General features: G+C 48.9%; 1 protein-coding gene across 2 annotated transcripts in view; it reads right to left on the bottom strand.

Moving 5' to 3' along the window:
* The window catches only part of LOC142787053 (solute carrier family 35 member F1-like), a 178,032-nt gene that overhangs the window by 39,273 nt on the left and 119,961 nt on the right, over positions 1 to 18,798 (bottom strand). The window contains exon 1 of one of the 2 annotated variants that reach the window (XM_075884685.1): positions 5,136 to 5,322. The exons of the other annotated variant lie outside the window; for it this stretch is intronic. Coding sequence (XP_075740800.1) covers positions 5,136 to 5,140 — 5 coding nt within the window. The 5' untranslated portion in view covers positions 5,141 to 5,322. Of the gene's footprint in view, positions 1 to 5,135; positions 5,323 to 18,798 lie in introns of those variants that run through there. 2 annotated transcript variants of the gene reach the window in all.

Raw genomic sequence — 18,798 nt, forward strand, 5'->3', positions numbered from 1 at the left:
CTGTTACTGCTAAAAAGATGCGTGTCGCGCATTTCTGCGTTATTTTTTTCCCTCTCTGTTTCTCACCATGCCTTAACAGAAGCATCGCTTTCGAAATCGCAACTTGAGAGTGAATCGCTTTTTCTGTTCTCCCAGCATTCCAAGCGACAACCTTCTTTGTGTTTTTTTTTCTCTTTAGAACGGAGTAAAAGTCACGTACACGTTGCGTAAAGCACTCGCTCCCGTTATACAATAACTTTCTCTTTACATTCCTGCTTCTGCTTTGTTGAACTTGCAGAGCCGCAGTTTCTCTTTTAGGGGGTATCAAAAAAAAAAGACAAGCGTCAACAGTCTCTCTAGATTTTTGAACACTTGCAAGCAGTTTCTTTTTTTCTTCTTCTTCAAAGTAAACAGCGAAAGACATACAAAGTAACATGACGTAAAAAAGTCAAACAGAAAAACTACGTCTATACGACATCTATGAACACAGGCGCTTCTACAGATGTACAGAGATGAACCTGAAGGTGGCGCAAACCCCGACGACACCGGCACAGGTCGTAAATAACTCCGGAGCTGAACAGAAGACAGCTCAGTCCTAAAAGGACACAAACTGCCTGACTCCTGGTCTATCTTCGCCCCTTCTAGTCACTGGAGCTTCACCGAGTGCCGAAGAGATAGTGGTACGGCCCGCAGTTAAAAAAAGAAACAGTGCCGAGAGAACCAAAAGACGTCAACATACTCGTTAGGGGGCAGTGCCGTCAGCAGCTATCACCACCGTTCCCGCAGGCATGCGGCACCCTATAGATGCATAGCGCGCAGAAGAGAAAATGCTGAGGCACTCTATGAACAAACAGACAAAAAGAAAATAGACACCACGCTATATTAACGCGATGCTTGATGTGAGGCAAAGAGAAGCGAAGTGAGAGTGATATCTTTTTTTTTATTGTCTGTATGCGCATTCTTGGTTCCCGTGCGAGAGATTATTGCAGTCAGATTATTGCCCAAGATGAGCGGTTGCACAACGCTCGCATGATATTCCTTCGGCATACGAGGACTCCCAAAGAACCGGGACTGAATGAAAAGATGGCAGCTATATGGCTTAGCCGCAGTAATTAAGAACCTAAGATGGTTAGCAGCCTAGGCGGCATTGTTGGGCACCTTATGATCGTAGCTGTCGGGAGAATGCTGCAGTCGCGCAGCATTACACCAGCATTTGCTTTCGCAGTCGGTATGCGACGTGTCCGAACTAGCTGATGTGGTATAATATTCAATATCAACACACGCAAACTGCAGGTGCATTCGAAAACATAGCAGGCGCTTGGTTTTTGTTGGAAACAGGCCTGTTTGGGCAAGTTCATGTTAATCCCGAATACTTTAAGGGGTCTTGCAACATTTTCTTTGAAGGTGCTCAGAAAAAGCTGCCAATCAGTGATGCTCAATTTATATTTGATTAACAATTAACGATTCAATAAAGCATAATTCAATTAACGACGTTTGCCACCATTACCAATGATTCATGAAGCAATATTGGTAAGGTTTTTTTCTGTTGTTTTTGTTGAATAATATCGATCGTCATTTTTGGCAGGCGCATTCGACAAGGCTGTAACAGTTCACATTCACATAAAGTTCATACAGCCCAACCTTCCCAACAATTAGAGACTGTTCTATTTACATTCAATGTACATGGAGCAAACATGAAAAAAGAAACCATTGCGCAACGGTCTGATCAATTATATTTAGTTTGTTAATATCAAAATAGCGTTACTAGGCATGAATATACAAACAAGGAATAAACAATATGTCATGTAAAGCCAAATCAGACAGCAATCCAGGGCACAGTGAAGAATTCTTGCGGATCACTTCTTGGATTGGAGACTTCTTGGAGACTTCTGGGAGACTTCCCTGAGAGGCTCGCACCCGTATCGATCTTGATGTCCACAGTATGTCCACAGGAATAGAGACAGGGGGCAGTAGAGGAAGGAGGCTGTGGAGGTAAAAGAGTGTGGTGGTGGGCGCTTGCTATGTGGGAATGCTGCTGCAGTATGACCAACGCGAGAAACTAGAGATGACGAGACGGCGGGTAGCACTCACGCCGAGCAAGAAGTGCAGGGGCGTCGATAACGGCAATGCGAATGCAGACAACAAAAGCGGGACCATTCAAAGGCGGCGAATGATGCGGCCAAAGACCCCGAGCCCGAGGAAGCGTATCGCCGTCTGCTGTCGCTCACGGCGCATGATCTGGCATAGAAGCGTCGACGACTCCCATCTGCTCATCTTCATGGATTCAAATTTATACTGCCATCTACTTACAAGTATTCTTAAGCAGTCTCGTCGATACGCCATTTCAATATTTCGTTGAACACAGGCGCGAATTAAGGAAGAAGACACCTTAACCTCGCCGCCTCCCCACCAGCTCTTTCGAGGAATTTCTTGTCTAATTGGTGTTATTTTGTATCTAGGGCACTATGCAGCATCGCCCCTGCGGAGTTTTGCCAAACGCGGAATTTCTCCCAGTTCTAGCGACACCTCCTTTTGAATGAGGCAACAGTGCGAAATAGTCGGATCCACCCCTCAGCGCGCTGCGTTTCATTGGTTACGATGAAATCCGGCATTGCGTCGACAAAGTTGGGCGGTGTTTTCAAACCAGAGGTATCTTATTTGTTTGTCCTTCCAGTGAGTGCGGAAGTGCACCCATGCAATAAATGTGTCAGAAGCTTTTTTTGAATATATTTGTTAAGGCACAAGCTGTTTAAATTCATTTTGAAGCTTTCGTAGCCTGCACTAAGTCTGCTTTAGATTAATCAGCATAACGGCCTCTGAGATTCGTTCCGGCCGAGCACCTCACAACATCGCGACAGCAGCGAAACTTGAGGCCACGTTTTAATCATCATGGTCAGCCTGTGCATTATAGCGCGCTTCTTGGCAGGTACGTGCCTACTTGTTGTTTTCATCGTCCCCTAGAACGTGCGGCTAGCTAATTAGCTATTTGGCTGGGCGGCATACTTGGCTAGTTCGACCAGGACATGATATGACCAAAAAAACTAGGCCAAGTCATGGTAGGATCGAGGTAATAATGCCACGTAATAATACGATCAAGATAATGAAGCCATGTAAAGCTAGAACCATGCTAACTAAAGTACATGCTAGTTGACGCACTAACTAAACCACAATGACTAACGCGGTGTTATATAGAGTATACCATGTAAGTCCATGCTAACTATACCTTACTAATACGATGACAATTAGTCTCGGGTTAAAGAATTACGGTAAATATCTCTATACTAATGAGGGTCTTGCTAATTGCACCCGAGATAACTTTACCGTTTTCATTAAAACCTTCTCAATTAAGACAAAATTGTTCATTATTATGTTCATTAAACGCTAGGTAATTAGCATAATCAAAATTAGTACAGAGCTCATGAGGTCGTCACTTCGGAACAGACCAAGTAGGCGAGTAGACGACCAATTCGAAAAGCTGGAAGAAGCTATAGGTTATCACAACCTCAATTCAATGGCAGCGCAAGATTCCCAAATTATTTTATACGTAAGCTACTGCTTAGCATGCACCACCTCAAACACTTCACGGTCACACAGCCACCACGACAGTCCCGAGTTGAACTGGGGCCTTCTCAGAATCAACGAGTTTGTATCAAAGTTCACGCGTCAACCAGTTTTCTTGGCAGACGCCCGCGGCAATGATCGGTCCGCCCACCACGTCTGCTCCTGTCGAGGAGCAGCGCTCACACAGCAACGCCAGCGAGCGGCACGATTCATCTCTCAGCTTTATCGTGCATACTATGCACACACGCACGCAGGAGTAAAAGTTATACCATAACGTTGCTACTATGAATCCTATTCAATTTTACCGTACTCAAGACGTATCCACTCACAGCAGCGTTGCCGCCATGATGCCAATGCCCCTGTTGAAATCCTGTCCTGTATTCAGCCCAGTATTCTGTCTAGAAAAATTTTGTCCTCAAATACAGCCCAGTATTCTACCATTGAGCTACACCACTTTTTTTTTTCTGGGCGGGGATATTCGCCAGTATCCCTTGATAACCCACCAGTCTTTTTTTTAAAATGAAGTTGATTCTCTGTGTGTGTGTGTCATGGTATTTTCGAAACTCCATTGCAAACTGACCCTAAGCAGGCTTCACGTAGGGAAAGAAATCACGTTAATATCAGTAAGTAATCATTTTAGAACAGCAAAGAAACAACCAGGCGTCCCATCATGAGAATTTCGTAACGAGTGGGTCATCGAATGCTCCAACCTTCATTACAAAAGGCAGGTAAGTACTAAACTCTCATAACGATCCAACGAAGAATAACTGGCTTCAGGCATAATTCTTCATCGTCGTCAGCCACGGCATGAAAATGTTGCACGAAATTTCTTGCAAGTGTGTAGCGGGTACCACGCTTCTCTGAAGAATGACCAATAATGGCATTGTGAACGTCTTGCTACTACACAAAAGTTATGATGATATATAGAGTAGTGGGTACCCTGCCAGTGTGCTTATAGAATTTACCCAAGAAGTGTTTGAAAAGGATCTAGAAAGGCCACTATTCCAGCTTTCGCTGAGACCGCCGCACATAACCAGTCGCCCATAAACGCCTTATCGCAAGACAGTGAGACTTCGAAGCCCTTTCTTGCTAGTTTCTGTTTTTTTAAATTATAAAGCTTACTATAAATGTCGTAAACATTGTCATCAGCCTAATTGCGCTGATTCTTGGTACTTTCATTTCCACCAACATCTAACTGTAACAATAATTTGTGGATTGGTGCGTGGTGAAGGATGCTCCACTACGCACCAATCCACAAATATTAACGATACGATTATGCAGCGTGCCGTAGTGGAAGGTGCTGAAAATTCCTGCCACCAGGAATTCTTTAACGTGCACTTAAAGTAAGTACACAGGCTTACTATATTTCGCTTCCATCGAAGTCGGACCACCACGGCTCGGTTCGTACCTGCGTCTATCGGGCGAGAAGCCGAGCATCTCTACCACACCCCAGCGCGGCGGCTTTTTCGACATCACTTCGTGCACGAAGCCTTCCGGGCCGCTGTCTGCTTTTTGTGCGCCCAAACACGCAAATACACACAAGCACACACACAAACACACACACGCACACACAAAAACAAAATGTTCTTACTCACTTCATGGACGCAAGTCACGCGAACACGTCTGTTCCATCGTCCTGCAGCTCGCATCTTCCAAAAGCGTTCCTTTCTCGCTCGCTTACCTCTCAGTCTGGCGTGGATCCAGAAAATATTGTTACAGTATACCTCGCTTCGGGCACAGTACCAAACACAAGGCGACGCTCGGCTACCACGTGACGTGTCTCAGATTCGCCGCAGTATACGGGGAGACGGACAAAGTTTTGAGCTTTAGAACCTCTGTCATGCCTTTCGGGTGTCGCCTTTCCCGGCGTCGCGATGTGGCGAGCGACTTGTCATCGTTTCAACGCGCAGCGCCTGCTTTCCCACCGAGGCACGCACGGGTTGCTGCGTGAAGCGCCTTTTCAGCCTGGTTGCCACACACTTCCAGCAAGCCGGCCTTCCGTGCGCGAAAAATAAAATGAAGTTTTAATCAGCGCACGCACCGACAACGTCGCGTGATTAACAGAGCGTGTTCTAACGGCGTGCGCGGAGAGGTGCATCGTACTTTATTGTTAATGTTGAAGGTGGTTTCGTTGGTGGTTGCTTATTAATTGCTTGTATAGGATGTTAGTTCACAAGGTCTTCTCAAAAAAGAGAGCTGCGTACACGCAAGAGTGAACAGTTGACACTAACGCATGTGTCATCTGCTCACAGCGTCGTCTGCTCGCATGTTCGTGTCCTTGTTGTAGCAATTGTTTCTCGTTTTTTTATCCTTTCTGGTTCTGGACCTTTTGCTCATCATGGTAAATCACCTACGTGCTCTTTCACCTGGCTGTTGCGACTTTCTTTTTAATAGTTATTGCAGTTTGTAACCTCTAATGACGACAGTGATTATATACAAGGCGTATACATGCTACAGAACACGCGAGCGTGAATCTCTGTAGACAAGCGTACATTCTCGAGTCATCTTTTTTAGATGAAGGCCCACTCGCATTACTGCGGCAGGTTAAGGACAACAGCGTTGCGTTGGTGTGCTCAAGGTCGATAGTTCGATGTCAGCCGCATCTCAAGTAGGGCGAAATGTTCAGATGTATACTGTCAGCGGCCAATGTTTGTGGCATCTAAAGCGTGTGGCAAATCGGCGCTAAACTGCAATGTTGTGCCGCATGCTTTCACACAGCGTGGTGTCGAGCCTACCAGCTGTGGCCTCTTCAATGAGCTCCACCAACACTCTAAACTTGTTCAGGAATAGATGCGATTTCGGGTGCCTATATAGTAAGGGTGTTTAGGTTGAGAGTACCTGCGTTCTAGACTTCATAACCCTTACTATATGTGCGCGAAATAACATACATCTGTTACAAGGTTTACAGTATTTGTAGAGCTAATTGTAGATTCCACAACCGGCAGACTCGACACCGCGCTGTGTTAAGGCAGGCGGCGCAGCAACGCAGTTTTCTACCGCTCCGCCGCGTGCTTCAGGTGCCGCAAACATTAGCAGCCGACGGTAGGTATACACAGCGGACCACTGACATGCGGAACATCGGAGCTCAGGGCGGCCGCGTTCAGAGATCAGAGGATGGTGCGCTCACCGTTGTCCGGCGGTGAACGCACCGCCAGACGGCGGTGAAAACGAGCTCCGTACAGCTTCTTCGCACACTACAAATGCGCCTCTTTTGTCGTCCGCCACCGTTTGTGGCCCTGATGAACAATTCCGTGCGCGTGTGCGTGCGCGTGTGCGTGTGTGTGCGCGTGTGCGTGCGTGCTTGCTGTTGTGTGCACGTGTGCGCTTGTGTGCGTGCGTGCGTGTGTGCGTGCGTGCGTGTGCGTGCGGCGCGTGTGCGTGTGTGTGTGTGCGTGCGTGTGTGTGTGTGCGTGCATGGGTGGCGTGCGTGCGTGCGTGTGCGTGCGTGCGTGTGCGTGCGTGTGCGCGCGTGTGTGTGCGTGCGTGTGCACGTGCGTGCGTGTGTGCGTGCGGCGCGTGTGCGTGTGTGTGTGTGCGCGCGTGTGCGCGTGTGTGCGTGCCTGCGTGTGCGTGCGTGTGTGTACGTGTGTGCGTGCGTGTGTGTGTCTGTGTGCATGTGTGTGTGCGTGTGTGCGTGCGTGTGCGTGCCTGCGTGTGTGTGCGTGTGTGCGTGCGTGTGCGTGTGCGCGTGTGTGCGTGCGTGCGTGTGCGTGCGTGCGTGTGCGTGTGTGTGTGTGTGTACGTGCGTGCGTGTGTCTGTGTGTGTGCGTGTGTGTGTGTGTGCGCGTGTGAGTGTGTGCGTGTGCGTGCGTGTGTGCGTGCGTTCTTGCGTGCGTGTGCGTGTGTGTACATGTGTGCGTGCGTGCGTGTGTGTGTGAGTGTGTGTGCGTATGCGTGTGTGTGCATGTGTGTGTGTGTATGCGTATGTGTGCATGCGTGCATGCGTGTGCGAGTGTGTGCGTGCGTGCGTGTGTGTGTGTGCGTGTGCGTGTGTGCGCGTGTGTGCGTGCGTGCGTGCGTTTGCGTACGTGTGCGTGCGTGTGTGCGTGCGTATGTGCGTGCGTATGCGTGTGCGAGTGTGTGAGTGTGTGCGCGTGCGTGTGCGTGTGTGTCAGTGTGTGAGCGTGCGTGTGCGTGTGTGTGTGAGTGTGTGCATGCGTGCGTGCGTGTGTGCGTGCGTATGCGCGTGTGTGCGAGTGTGTGCGTGTGTGCGTGCGTGTGCGCGCGTGTCGTGTGTGTGCGTGCGTGCGTGTGTGTGTGCGAGTGTGTGAGTGTGCACGTGCGTGCATGTGCGTGCCTGCGTGTGCATGCGTGTGTGCGTGCGTGCGTGTGCGTGTGTGTGCGTGTGTGCGTGCGCGTCTGTATGAGAGTGTGTGAGTGTGTGCGCATGTGCACGTGTGTGCGAGCGTTCGCGTGCGTGCCTACGTGTGCGTGCGTGTGTGCGTGCGTGTGCGTGCGTGGGTGCGTGTGTGCGTGCGTGTGTGTGTGAGTGTGTGCGCGTGCGCGTGCGTGCGTGCGTGTGCGCGTGTTTGTGTGTGTGAGTGTGTGCGCGTGTGTGCGTGTGCGTGCGTGCGTGTGTGTGTGTGTGTGTGTGTGTGTGTGTGTGTGTGTGTGTGTGTGTGTGTGTGTGTGTGTGTGTGTGTGTGTGTGTGTGTGTGTGTGTGTGTGTGTGTGTGTGAGCGTGACTCTGTAGAGAGAGCTACTTGTCAGCCTTTATAACCCTTGCAACGGCTGTGTAAACCAACACCACTCACGGTAATCGCTTCACGCTAAGTTCGGTACCACACAAGGTTACGGGAACACTTTGATGCAGGCCCTACGTATTCTGGCATAACGCAAGTTTTCACATTCGCAGAATGATGGTTGTATCCTAATTCAATGCTAAACGACAACCAAGAAGGAAGCACAATTTCAAAGGCAACAACTTTTTTCGTTGATATTCTACCAAAATGCATATAATGACAAAAGAAAAAGAGTTTGTGAAATATCAATTATGGTATACTCACTACATTGATACGTTAGAATTAATTAAACATGAAAGCGGAAAAAAAAATATGACCTAACCTTAGGAAATTGCCCGACCCGCATATCTTGCGTTTCGTGTATCGGTAATCTCTACCGTTCTCTTTATGTCTGTGTACCTTATATATGCGGGCGGCCATCGTCATTCACCAAAAAAAAGAGTAGATGGATAATGTGTCCAGTGAAGTAGGGCGCGCAATGCACTTAAGGTGATACTGTTTATAGCGATAAAATTGCACGACGTTCTACCTGAGCAAGCGATGCACGGGAGAAGCGAGGCTATCAATCCGAGGAAGCACCGCATCGTCGAATAAGTGTGCGCTTCTAATCGATCACGCTTCCCTTTGGCGTGTAGTTTTCATGTAACAAAACACCGGGTATTCTATTGCTGCTTTGCGTATATCCTTCCTAGCCTCTCCTGTACAGGTCTGCGAACATAGCTTGGCAGAGAAGCGACTGGGAAAATGAATGGAGACGCCGCCATGAGGGCCGCGGTGTTCGCGCGAAGTTATATGCAGTGCTTGGTTGGGTGTTGCATTCACAAAGGTGTACTCCTTTCGCATTTGTATGGCAGACACATCTACATGCGACTACTGTGGAGCTGAAGAGACCATTGAACACGTCCTGTGCAGCTGCGCTTGCTACGACACACAGCGATGCCAGCTCCGGATGGTTTTGAATCAACTTGACTCTAGACCATTCTGTGTGCAGAAGATTCTGGGACCTTGGGCATCTGCCGCAGTTGCACGGAAAGCGTGTGTGTCGGTGTTTTTCTTTTATTTATTTTTTAACTCTCCCTTTCTCTTTCAACCCCCTATTCCCCAACCCCAGTGTAGGGTAGCATACCGGGTACTAGCATCTGGTTAACCTCCCTGCCTTCCTTTTTTCTCGTTTCTCTCTCTCTCTCTGCACGGAAAGCGACTAAAGCACTCCTACTTTACTTAAAGACAACGAACCTGAGCGACCGCTTGTAGACTGTGTGTGCTCCCCCGAGTGTGCTCGTGATTGTGTGTACCTTCTTATCTCTCTGCTACCTCGTTTCTCCCCTACATCTCTTCTGCAGTGCAGGGTAGCAAACCGGATGTGCGTCTGGTTAACCTCCCTGCCTTTTCATGCATCTTTATCTCTCTCTCTCTCTCTCTCTCTCTCTATATATATATATATATATATATATATATATATATATATATATATATATATATATATATATATATGCAGTGCTACTGACATGTCACTCCTCACTTTAAACGGACTCGCTCTTCGCTCACTGTAGCTAGAGCGCCCGCACTTAATTGTCATCATTATCATCAGTCTGACTACGCCCACTCCAGGGCAACGGTCTCTCCCATGATTAAAATACTGTGCTAGAGTTGCTGGAACATTCGCTTGTCGTTTTTACTTCATAACTTGTTCTTGCTAACCTTTTTTTTAATTTTTTTTCGATAAGTGCAGCACAGTATTTTAATCATGCAAGATCGACAATCCCGATACCGTCACCTTGCTGGCCTCTTCCTTGTTGCGTCAATCAACCCGGTCCTGCGCTTTTTTGCTGTCACGATGTATCTGCAATCTTCTTAATCTCATGTGTCCACCTAATTTTGCATCTCCCCATCATGAAAATAACCTTGCACTGGTCATTAAAGGCAATTGCGTGGATTTCAAGAGAAGACAAATGCTTCGTGATGTTCTGTCCTAAAGTTAGATGGTGTGGTTGGATTACTGAACTTTAATGACGTTCGAGAGCACAGGAAAAATGCGAAAAGAAAAATATCATGTTGGTCCCTTCATCATACGAATTAGTATATCACGAAAGCAAAACGCGCCCTTGCCGAACTAATTCAATGTTTACTGTACATTTATGTAAGAGAGTGTTACAAGCTGCCACTCTAGCGTCGCCAGCGCGAAGTCGGCGACGGGAATGACAGCAGGTTGGTTCGTTCCGTACGCAAGCAGAGACAGTAAAGAGATCAGAGACGTGGGAAAACAAAACAACTTTACTCTAGTGATATTGCAGCACACGGGATCTAATACAACACTTCAATACGACTAACAAAATATATCAACACTTGATACAACTAAAGAAATATATAACAGGAACAATAGATCAGCTTACGAGAGAGAACTATCACAAACTACACAACTAACAATAATCGACTACGGAGGAGAAAGTTCGAAGGTATAAACAGGTGAAGGCATACGTGTGATGACCGGCAGCGTTGTGTCCCCGACGATCGGATGCGAGAAGTCGAAGAGAGTTCTGGCACGACTGCGATGTCGGCGGTGTTGCAACGCTGGTGGCTCCGGGAGGCTAGTGCTTGCAGGTGACTTCGAGCAGGTTGAGCTAACTCGAAGCGAAGTCCCGATGTCTACGTTGCAGACGTTAATATCGCGTCACAGCTAGACGAACGGCTAAGTTTAGGTGGCCAGCCGATACAGAGCCACACTAAAAACTTCTAGAAGAGATGCTTGTTGATCTGTTTCTACACCATCTTGGTCAGCGACTAGTCTGCCTAGCAGGGCAAAATCCTGCGCTTAAATCCCTCTTATGTCTCCTCGCTCTCTTCCTTGGGGACAAGAGACCTCTACCTGGGTCCAATCATGCGCGTTTAATTGATGGGAGACTCCGCCCCAAAAATATTTCGGCCCCACCCCTTTTTAATTGGGAGAGGGCCCGCAACTAGCGAGAGTGACAACCTGTCGGGTTGTTGTCATACGGCTTGGCCACCAGAGCGTTTCCCACGCTTTTCTCCGTGGGAACGGTCAACCACTTAGCTCTCAGCCGGGCGTCTTGTAGTCTCATCCTTGTACGGGGTATACCGCGGCCTTCTACGACCTTGCAGACGCCGCTACAGTTACAAAAGGATTAACCGTCGGCGGCGACGTTCTAAGGAGAGCACCCCATTTTGCACTTATCGGTTCCCTTTCATGTGCCGCCGTTTCTCACGGTCAGTCGGGGAGTACGGCGCCCGTTAATTGCCGTGACGCGGTGTCGCCGAAAATAGCCGTCCGTGACATTGCCCCCCACTTTCAGAATGTTATTCATAACATTTGTTCGCACGGAGGGGAATTTTTTCGACAACAAAGAACAAAACACCACCAACAAGGGAGGCATGAGGACTGTCCCTCTCATACACAACATACATAGGCAGAGTGCATCAAAGTAACAACAAAAGGAAAAACAAACAATTGTTAGAGTACCAGCTTCATTTACACGCTACGATATCAATGCGCCATACAACCAAGAAGAGGAAATAGCCGTGTACGGCAGCCATCAATACAGAATACACTGCACGAATGTATACTACGAAACAAAACGGAACAGGTGCGCTCCTCTACTGTAGTGCAATCCTTCAATGTGCATTACAGCAAGTAAAAACAACCAATGCACCAAGCAAAAAGAAAATAACTTAAAATACACTTCTTATACAATGAAATACGTACATACAAACAGAAAACAACCGACGGAAGGAAAAATAAACAACATGCTCATAGACCTCAAGAACTATATCCGGCTCAAGTAATCGGCTCCCACGTTTTCGCTGCCCTTAATATGCGTAATGGTGAACTGGTACTCTTGGAGTAGTAAACTCCATCGAAGTACTCGAGCGTTCAGCTGTTTTGCCCGTTGGATATAACTCAGAGGCTGGTGGTCTGTCTGGCCACAAAAATGTACACCATATAAGTACATGGAGAATTTCTGAATTCCCGATACCAACGCGAGACATTCGCGTTCGATGGTACTATAGGAAGCCTCCCGTGGAAGCAGCTTTCGGCTGGCATAAGCTGTGGGGTGGAGCTTGCCTTCGTGGACCTGCATGAGCACGGCTCCGAGACTTGTCTCCGATGCGTCCGTTCGAAGTACGAATGGTTGGTGCAAATCTGGTAGCCGTAGTATCGGCTCCGTCGAGACATGTTGTTTGAGACTTTGAAAAGCCTACTCGTGGGCTGCTGTCCATTTCACCGAGTTAGCTTCACCCTTCCGAGTTAAATCTGTAAGGGGAGCGCTGACTTCTGCGTAATTCGGAATAAATTCCCGATAGTACCCGGTCAAACTGACGAAGGCGCGCACTTGTCGCTTGGTTGAAGGACGTGGTGCAGCTTCGATCTTGTCGAGTGTTTTCCCCAGTGGTTGCAATCTGCCCCTGCCAACTCGGTGTCCCAAGAAGTCGATTTCTTCTACCCCAAGTTCGCATTTACTGGGGTGCACTGTAAGCCCGGCCCTCTGTATGCGCTCAAAAAGCAGTCCCAGAGACCTCAGGTGCTCTTCCCATGTCTCGGTGGCTACCAGTACATCATCGTAGTAGTGGTCCACACCGGGTATACCTTCTGCAACCTTCCGCATCAACTTAGCAAATACAGCAGGCGCTGTCTTGATGCCGAATGGCATGAAGCGGAACTGATATAGTCCCGATGTCGTCGAGAAGGCCGTCTTCGCTTTGGACTCTTCGGTCAGCGGGATCTGCCAATAGCCCTTCACGAAGTCGAGCTTCGAGAAATACTTCTTCTTTCCCACTGTAGCAAACACCGCGTCAGTTCTTGTCATAGGTTCGGAGTCGGCCACCAGAACGTTGTTCAGGCGTCGAAAATCGATACACAGTCGATTTTTCCCGTCGGGTTTCTTTACCAAAATGACTGGCGAATTATAAGGGGACTCTGATTTCTCAATGTCGCGGACGCCAGTTTTGTTACAAGCTGCCACTCTAGCGTCGCCAGCGCGAAGTCGGCGACGGGAATGACAGCAGGTTGGTTCGTTCCGTACGCAAGCAGAGACAGTAAAGAGATCAGAGACGTGGGAAAACAAAACAACTTTACTCTAGTGATATTGCAGCACACGGGATCTAATACAACACTTCAATACGACTAACAAAATATATCAACACTTGATACAACTAAAGAAATATATAACAGGAACAATAGATCAGCTTACGAGAGAGAACTATCACAAACTACACAACTAACAATAATCGACTACGGAGGAGAAAGTTCGAAGGTATAAACAGGTGAAGGCATACGTGTGATGACCGGCAGCGTTGTGTCCCCGACGATCGGATGCGAGAAGTCGAAGAGAGTTCTGGCACGACTGCGATGTCGGCGGTGTTGCAACGCTGGTGGCTCCGGGAGGCTAGTGCTTGCAGGTGACTTCGAGCAGGTTGAGCTAACTCGAAGCGAAGTCCCGATGTCTACGTTGCAGACGTTAATATCGCGTCACAGCTAGACGAACGGCTAAGTTTAGGTGGCCAGCCGATACAGAGCCACACTAAAAACTTCTAGAAGAGATGCTTGTTGATCTGTTTCTACACCATCTTGGTCAGCGACTAGTCTGCCTAGCAGGGCAAAATCCTGCGCTTAAATCCCTCTTATGTCTCCTCGCTCTCTTCCTTGGGGACAAGAGACCTCTACCTGGGTCCAATCATGCGCGTTTAATTGATGGGAGACTCCGCCCCAAAAATATTTCGGCCCCACCCCTTTTTAATTGGGAGAGGGCCCGCAACTAGCGAGAGTGACAACCTGTCGGGTTGTTGTCATACGGCTTGGCCACCAGAGCGTTTCCCACGCTTTTCTCCGTGGGAACGGTCAACCACTTAGCTCTCAGCCGGGCGTCTTGTAGTCTCATCCTTGTACGGGGTATACCGCGGCCTTCTACGACCTTGCAGACGCCGCTACAGTTACAAAAGGATTAACCGTCGGCGGCGACGTTCTAAGGAGAGCACCCCATTTTGCACTTATCGGTTCCCTTTCATGTGCCGCCGTTTCTCACGGTCAGTCGGGGAGTACGGCGCCCGTTAATTGCCGTGACGCGGTGTCGCCGAAAATAGCCGTCCGTGACAGAGAGTTTGCACAATTATATTGGCGTTTGACTGTTACAGCACAGCTGAACGTTGATGGACTCACTTTGACGCTTGGTGGTACATCTTCATCCCGATGAGTAACGTCGATGATCAATGATATATAATTAAACAAAACATTGTGGTAACTGCAGTACGTAACAGCGAGAGAGTTATCACAGAAAGCCACGTGACAGCCTGAAGAGCATCGCATATTGTGCGCAGAACTTGGGCATAGGTCACCAGGCCACGGCATGGTAAGGTGTTGTTGAACATCACGGCCCGACTACAGGAAAACGGTAAGCGCGTCGTGTCGCCCCAGTAGCCCAGCCGTGATTTTTCTCGGGGCGAGCGTAAGTTGGGAAGGCGATGTTACACAGCCAGGTGAGGCAAGCGCACTTCGCTGAGCTATTTTGGCTTTGTACGAATTGTATGAGTGAGGCCGGCGCTAGTGCTAAGATTGCCGCCTCGGGCTGCGTTCAGGCATTGATTGATTTGTGGGGTTTAACGTCCCAAAACCACCATTTGATTATGAGAGACGCCGTAGTGGAGGGCTCCGGAAATTTTGACCACCTGGGGTTCTTTAACGTGCACCCAAATCTGAGTACATGGGCCTACAACATTTCCGCCTCCATCGGAAATGCAGCCGCCGCAGCCGGGAATCGAACCCGCGACCTGCGGGTCAGCAGCCGAGTACCTTAGCCACTAGACCACCGCGGCGGGCGGGCGTTCAGGCATTGAGAGTTCATCACTTCAACTGAAAATTCGCCTGATGAAACGGGCGTGCAGCAACACGCGTTGAAAGGGCTGATTGCGGAGGCCACTGTAATGATAAGCTAATTTACCACTACCAAAGGGCGACACCACCCGCCACACACTGGTTTACTGTGAGGGGAAAGCGTGAAATATAAAAGCCGCGTTTGTAATGATTATAGAGTCTGTAGCCGTGGTGCAGTGCGTCAATGTGTCACTGACGTATTTTCGTGTATTTTGTCTTAGTGATCTTTTGCACTAAACAATAAAAAAAAGGGAGACCGTCGAACAGTGAACAGCGTATCCGTCATATGCTCCAGACGGAGCAATCCTTGTTTCGATGCCTCTTTATTATTTTTTCTATGTGATAGTGCCCATTTTTAGACGTCATTTTCCTGACGGAAATGCGTCAATGAAGTCTTGGTGGACCGTGTCATAAAACACTTTCGTGTTCAAAGAAGCGTGCAGAGGCAGTAAAAAGGAAGAGTAGGAACGCAGTCAGAGCTCTTCCTGTCTTTTTTTTCTTGCGTCCGCACTTTTTTTATACATTTTGCTTATTCATCGCAAATGCTTCAGAATACTTTGCCTTACTCGAACACTTCTTGATCACTCACCAAGGTATTCAGCAATACGAATTCATTATTTTTAGCAGAAAATAAGCAATCGCGAAGAAAAAGAACCGCAACCACCAACAGTGGAACGAGGAACGTATACCCAGAAGATTTCTTTCGAAGGGGGAAGGGGCAGGATAACCAAAGCTGACGTATGTCCATGCGTGAGTTTGTATATGTAGTACGCACAGGCGAAACTTGAAAATTCCGACAAACGCTTTGAAACCTCCCACATACGCCCCTTTGTAGAATCATTAGCGGCGAAAATTACGTATATACAGGCGCAGGGACAGAAGCACTGGAGATATTATTTAGACCTTACTATAGGAACTTGTAGCAAAAAAAAATGGCAGCATATCTACGGATTGATTGATATGTGGGGTTTAACGTCCCAAAACCACCATATGATTATGAGAGACGCCGTAGTGGAGGGCTCCGGAAAATTAGACCACCTGGCGTTTTTTAACGTGCACCCAAATCTGAGCACACGGGCCTACAACATTTCCGCCTCCATCGGAAATGCAGCCGCCGCAGCCGGGATTCAAACCCGCGACCTGCGGGTCAGCTGCCGAGTACCTTAGCCACTAGACCACCACGGCGGGGCAGCATATCCACGGAGTGAATGATGGGGAGTGAGGCGAAGCATTCGTCCGTCCATTCGTTCTTGCTTCCGTCCGTTCCTGCGTACGTCTGTGTAACCGTCCATGCGTCCATCCACCCGTCCGTGCGTGCATCTGTTTGTGCGTCCGTCCCTGCGTTCGTCCATGCATCCGCGCCTGCGTCCGTTCATGCGTCCATCCATGCATCTGTCTGTGTGTCCGTTCGTCCATCTATTCAGCACTCCAAGTACAACCATCTCGCATCTTTTCATCATATATTCTCCATATAGAAGCACCGCCATCCAGCGGACATTTCAAGGACTAAACGGGAGGTGGCACATGCACTGTGGTAAAAAAACGCTGCCCTGGAGAGTGTGCGTCATGCTTTGACGTAGAAAATCAGTGTGCGGGGCCGATTTAGTATTTCAGGGTGCGCGGGAATCATCATGATGGTGATAGCGGTAAAAACTATGAGCTCGCCTATGCGCGTGCTTGTGTGAGTACCACGTGAAAAGCTCCCGAGTCACGGGGACAGCTCGGCTAACCCCAGAGAGCAGAGAGCAAGGACAAGTTCGGGCCACGCCCCGGCAGCTCGTTCTGACCCTCCGTGTCCGGGCCTCGTCTCGGCGTTAAAGTCCTCGGGTGCGCCCTTGACTGGGCGTCGCCCCACCTCGCCCCCACGTTGGTCTGAAGCGGCGTTCGTCACGGCCAGCTGCTGTTCTGGTCTCGGAGCGAGACGCTGTCCCAGGTCTGTTCGCGGCAGTCGGCGATACGCTGTTCTCGGTGGTGTATAGGCAAGCCCAGGCGTTGACCAAAGTACTGGGATGCCCCTGGCGGTTATCTTCTAGACCGGGCCCCGCCTCGGTACGAACTCCGCAAGCACAAGGCACACCGCCTCCTGACTACCAGAGAGCTCAAGGTCAAGCACAACGTTCACGCCCCAAGAGTAGAATGTGAGTGGACGAACAAGAACATTAACTCTCTTTCGCGTAGGACCGTGAACGCGTGTATATATGTGGGACTTTATGTTGTGTGTATTCCTTTGTCCGTCTTCGTGTATATAAAAGTCTCTCGTTGTCCTAGAACGTCCTCTGTCCTCATCTGGCTAACCTGTGCCCACAGTTGCCCACAAATTTTGGCGAGCCTGCCAGGATAGATCAGCCTTACCTTCTTGCCGAGAGCTAGACGGGCGGGACGAACCAATGGATTTAGAGAAATTGCATGCGATTGGAACGGACATGGGCCTTGCCAGGATCGGCACTCAACATCTTTCAGGCGAGAATTGGTCGCACACAGGATGCCTGTAAACGTGCAAAGACTGCTTTGTATTGGTGAGGAGGTCGGGTGGTCTTGCGCCGACTTAGAGCGAATGTGGCGAGAAGACCTTGATGAGGAACAAAAGAGAATTGATTTCGAACTGCGGTACATGTGCCAAAATGACAATGAGCGTGTGCGTTTGCGACAGGAAGGAGAGAAGCTGTTGTCTGAGATCAGCACAGCTATCTTGGAAATCCGAGAGATTGCAAATAGGGTAGCGCTTAAGGAGGTTAATGAAGAGGACCAAGTCAATAATCTCAAGGATGAGATAGTGATCCATGATGTGGACACAAGTCTGTCAGACACACTCGAAAAAGTGTATGTCGGAGAACATGATGATGTAGCTCTGTGTACACGATCTGCAAGTGAATGTGTTATGCAGATACGTGATGGCATTGAAGGTGACAGAAGTATGGAGCAGCATGGTTTCTGCAGTCGTCAGATGAAACCTCTCGGCCAAAGAAAGAGCACGTCATGCGTATCTGAGACTCTTGCTTCGGAGCCCAACGAAAAGCGAGTGGCAATGACAAACTCTAAAATAGAGCCAGAAGATGATCATAATTCGAGCAAGAGGGGCCGGAACTGCCAGAGTAGTAGTAGGGCTAGGAACGCTGTGAGCCCACAACATGGTACTCCGTACCGTGCGGAGGCACACCAACTTCAAGACAACCGAAAGATGTGGCGTGCTTTGGACTGCGTAGCTTGGCGCTCGGACCCAAATGTTTGGATTGAATACTGCTCCATCTATATGAACATGGAGAAGCCACCGCGGTACACAGAAACACATAGGAAGAAAGAAGTCTGGTTCTGCGCTAGTACGTGGAAGAAAAGGAGGAAGAGTACAAACCTGGTTGACCAATTCCGAACTGAACTGCGACACGACAATGGACTTCGAACTAGATGCATAACAACAACAAAGGTACCAAGCTAAAGGCATTCCTATATTCTTCAACACTTCAACACCGGGAAGCACGTGACAGCGTTCGAAGCAGCGAAGCGGGCAAGGACAGACGGTTCTTGGCTGGACGACTGGTCCGGGGAACTAGGAGACGTCCTCTAGGTCCTGTACTGTCCTGGATTCCGGCTGGGTGACTGGCCCAGGAACCAGGCGATCCGCTGCTGTTCCGGCTG

Source organism: Rhipicephalus microplus, unplaced genomic scaffold, assembly GCF_043290135.1.
Source record: "Rhipicephalus microplus isolate Deutch F79 unplaced genomic scaffold, USDA_Rmic scaffold_43, whole genome shotgun sequence".
In the NCBI taxonomy this organism is placed as follows: domain Eukaryota; kingdom Metazoa; phylum Arthropoda; class Arachnida; order Ixodida; family Ixodidae; genus Rhipicephalus; species Rhipicephalus microplus.